Raw genomic sequence first — 3,777 nt, forward strand, 5'->3', positions numbered from 1 at the left:
TCAGAAGAAGTGGGGGTGGCTGGGCCCGTGTGAAACCGCGACCCAGTGTGAGGAATAGGTGGAGAGTTGGGCCGTTGGGTTGGGTGAGGCAGTGGATTTTATGGTGCTAAATTCTGAGAAATAACATTCATGATTGATGGATCAATATTATCACTCAGAAAATCATAATTTGTAAGAGTGGTTTTGTGGAGTTTCGAAAATGGAAATTTGGTTTCAACAAAACTCACATGACGAGAAATTATTATTTTTCCACTAGACATATCATAGCATTTTGAGCCACGATGGTTTAGAGCCAGACCAAGATAGGCACAAGGGGAACATCGTTCATGCAATTTGTTTATAGTAGTTGAGGGAAACAATGGAAAACATAAACAACTAAAAAACACCCAAATCTGAATATGAAGGGTCACTTTGATAAAGGATTTGTGTGGGTGACAAATAATCTAAAACCTTAGAAGGAAGGATATTTAGAAGATATATTTCCATAGATAGAGTATGATGCCGAAAGAACTGTGGCATAGAAGCATGAGCTAGAATGGTCTGAATGATATTATTTATGGATTTTATATGTCTTTCGGCTTTACCATTTTGGAACGATGTGTGAGGACAATAAAGACAAAAGATTAAGCCATGACGATCAAACAATTGCTCAAGAGTGCCATTAATATATTACGTGCCATTGTCACATTGAAAAGACTTTATATTACGTTCAAATTGAGTTTTGAAAAAAGCATAGAAAGACATGAATAACTGTTTGACCTGTGATTTCTTTGCAATAGGAAAAGTCCAAAGAAATTTGCTATAGTCATCAAGAAAAAGAACATAATAATGGTGCCCGGAATAACTAGCAATTGGAGAAGTCCAAAGATTACTATGAATAATATCAAACGATAGAAAAGTGTATGGTAAAGAATCATAAAAAGGAAGTTTAGCATGTTTCCCAAGAGGACAAGATGAGCAAAAAGTCTTACAAGCCTTATTAGATTCAATAAATTTATTACTACGAATAGAATTGATAATAGTATCGCCAGGATGACCTAAATGATTATGCCAAATATCATGAGACATAGTAGTAAAAGCTGAATGTTTGGGTGATGTGGCTTGTGAATTTGAAAAGAGTGGATATAAGTTCCCAATACTGTTACATCTCATAAGTCTGGTCCCCGTCTATGAATCATTGACCGAAAAACCAAAAGGGTCAAAAGAAATAGAAACCATATTGTCAGTGGTAAATTTACGAATAGAGATCAGACTTTTAATAAGTTTGGGAGCACGCAACACATTTTGAAGAACAAAAGGAGGATGAGGTGGGGGTAAATTAGTGCTACCGTGACCGACAACCGGAATTAACTGACCACTACTAACAACAATGTTATGATTTTTAGTGCTTGAATTGAAATAATACGAGAGAATACCTGCATCCGCTGTCATGTGAGATGTCGCGTCGGTATCCATTTAGTAGTTTTCATCGGGTTGAGAGAAATATAGAGCATGCATGGCGGCCTCAATATCAATTGGCGTGTAACTAGAAATAGACGGAGCCGAAGATGGAGTCATAACATTGAAGGCTTGAGGTATGGGCCCAAGCACTCCAGGCCTAGCAGATGGTCTTTGAGACGTGTAATTGAGTTGTGGCTGCCAAGAATAGGCAGGGAAGGGACAAGGTGGAATTTTTCACCCTCCCCAACTTGGCTACCACTGTGGCCATTGTGACAGAGCTTGAGGACGTGGCTGCTGATAGGACTGACCACCACTGGCCCCACCTTGCTGACCGGATCCCTTCCCTTTCCCGTTAATTTGTTGTTGTTACGCCCTTTGTTGTTACTGTTGTTGCGTTTAAGAGGAGATGAGGAGTCATTGAAGACATTGCTAGTTGTTGCAATCATGGTTGTACCACCACGGGTCCCAAATTCATGTGTGACATGTGCTTTGATGATGCGTTCTGCCATTTTTCAATCTTCATCGACAGCTTTCGAACGAAGGTAGGGGCTCTTGATTTTGGATGAAATCAACCGTACCATTGTACGCCTCTGGAAAGGAACCTGTGAGACGTAACACGAGCCGCCCATTTGACACCGGGGCATCAACATCCACAAGCCGATCTGCAAGAGATTGAAGGTAATTGCAGTAATTGTCGATGGTATGTTGTTCCTCGAAAACGGCATTGGTGAAGTCTTCTTCGAGGTGGGTTACTCGTGAAGCTTTATTGTCCTGAAATAAAGCTTCGAGCCGTTTCCATGCTCCCTCGGCTGTGTCATCACATCGTAGAATAGCAAGGAGAAGGTCAGAGGAAATGGTGCCATATATCCACTGGAGAATTGCAGCGTCAAGACGTTTCCACATGGCAGGATCGATTGATTTTTTGCAGCAAGGTATGCTGCTCTGGCAGGTTCTTCTGTGTGTGGGACAATATGATCGTAAAGATCGTGAACCCGAGTAAGGTTGGTAAACAAGGCAGCCCATGAGTGATACAGAGCCTGCTCGTTATCTAATGTGACAAGAACAAGAGATTTCACATTTGTGATAGTGAGGACAGGGTGAAATTTGGTGCTTTCGGCCATGTTTGAAAGTGAGAAGAAGAATGAGGGAAGAAGAAGAAGATGAACGGCTAGGGTTCAAGAGATAGGATCGAAACAACCTCTGATACCATGAAGGAAATATGCTAACTGATAACTGAAACTATGGTAACAAATATTGACTAGCTAAATAAAGATATATACAAATAATAAGAGAATATATGCTGAATATATTCTAACATGCTTAAATGATGTTTAATTAAAAAAATAAATTCCATGCAATAGTTCTAATTTTAGTGTTTGGTCATTTTGATGATTAATATAACGCTTTTTCGCTCAACTCGATTTGAAAGGACTCAAAACGCAAACTCTTGATTACGTGGAGTGTTATATGTTAACAAAAGATCATAGCGAGTAAAAAGTTGGGGGTTAGGAATCAATTGCAAGCCATTGAAGCAACTCTTGAAAGATGATAAGTTCATGTTACCAAATAGAAATGATCTCTTTGGAAATCTATCAATGGAAAGTTTGGTCTCAAATGAGGGTTAGGGAGTTAAGTGTAAATAGAATGGTACAAGACTGTTCGAATCTACAGATCTAACTAATATAAAAGAATTATAGAAACATAACAAGGAAGAGGAGTAAAGAAAGAATCAATATCAGAAAGCATTTACAGAGAGTAAACTTCATTCTATTATTGAAGATAAACCGAAAACGTCATTAGCCCAATGCACAAGACCCTCTTATATAAAGAGGTCCATACAACTAGGCTTATACTCATTCTTCCGATTTTCTCTTCTTCTCAAACTTCTTCAATTGACAAAACCCCAAGTCTTCTTCTCATAGTATCAAACATTGAGGGAGGAATAAGCTGGATGAGTATATCAGCAACCTGCTTAACAGCAAGAACAAAATTGACAATAAATTGATCTGCCAGCACTTTCTCTCTAACAAAGTCAATATCCACATTCTTGATTTTAGCATGGTGTAACCGAAAGTTGTTGAGTCGGTTGTAACTAAGTTGGGCCCAGTTGTATGGACCTCTTTATAAAAGAGGGTCTTTTATATTGGGCTAATGACGGTTTTTGGTCTATCTTCAATAATAGAATGAAGTTTACTCTCTCTAAATGCTTTCTGATATTGATTCTTTCTTTTCTTCGCTTCCTTGTTATGTTCATATAATTCTCTTATATTAGTTAGGTATGTAGATTCGAACATGATATTAGAGCTTTTTTCAACGAGTTTTTCGGCGAAACGATAA

The 3,777-nt window shown here is 38.5% G+C and overlaps 1 protein-coding gene across 1 annotated transcript; it reads right to left on the reverse strand.

Annotated features, from left to right (window-relative positions):
- Positions 1-1,959: 1,959 nt before the first annotated feature.
- LOC120177641 lies at positions 1,960-2,463 on the reverse strand. Its single transcript, XM_039183718.1, has one exon. It carries the CDS (start codon positions 2,461-2,463, stop codon positions 1,960-1,962), a length of 504 nt encoding a protein of 167 aa, XP_039039649.1.
- Positions 2,464-3,777: the final 1,314 nt, after the last annotated feature.

This window comes from Hibiscus syriacus, unplaced genomic scaffold (genome assembly GCF_006381635.1).
Source record: "Hibiscus syriacus cultivar Baekdansim isolate YM2019G1 unplaced genomic scaffold, ASM638163v2 tig00112293_pilon, whole genome shotgun sequence".
NCBI lineage: Eukaryota > Viridiplantae > Streptophyta > Magnoliopsida > Malvales > Malvaceae > Hibiscus > Hibiscus syriacus.

Bases quoted from the DNA above. Each gene is read 5' to 3' on its own strand.
- LOC120177641 (XM_039183718.1), bottom strand. From the start codon at position 2,463: ATGGGCTGCCTTGTTTACCAACCTTACTCGGGTTCACGATCTTTACGA.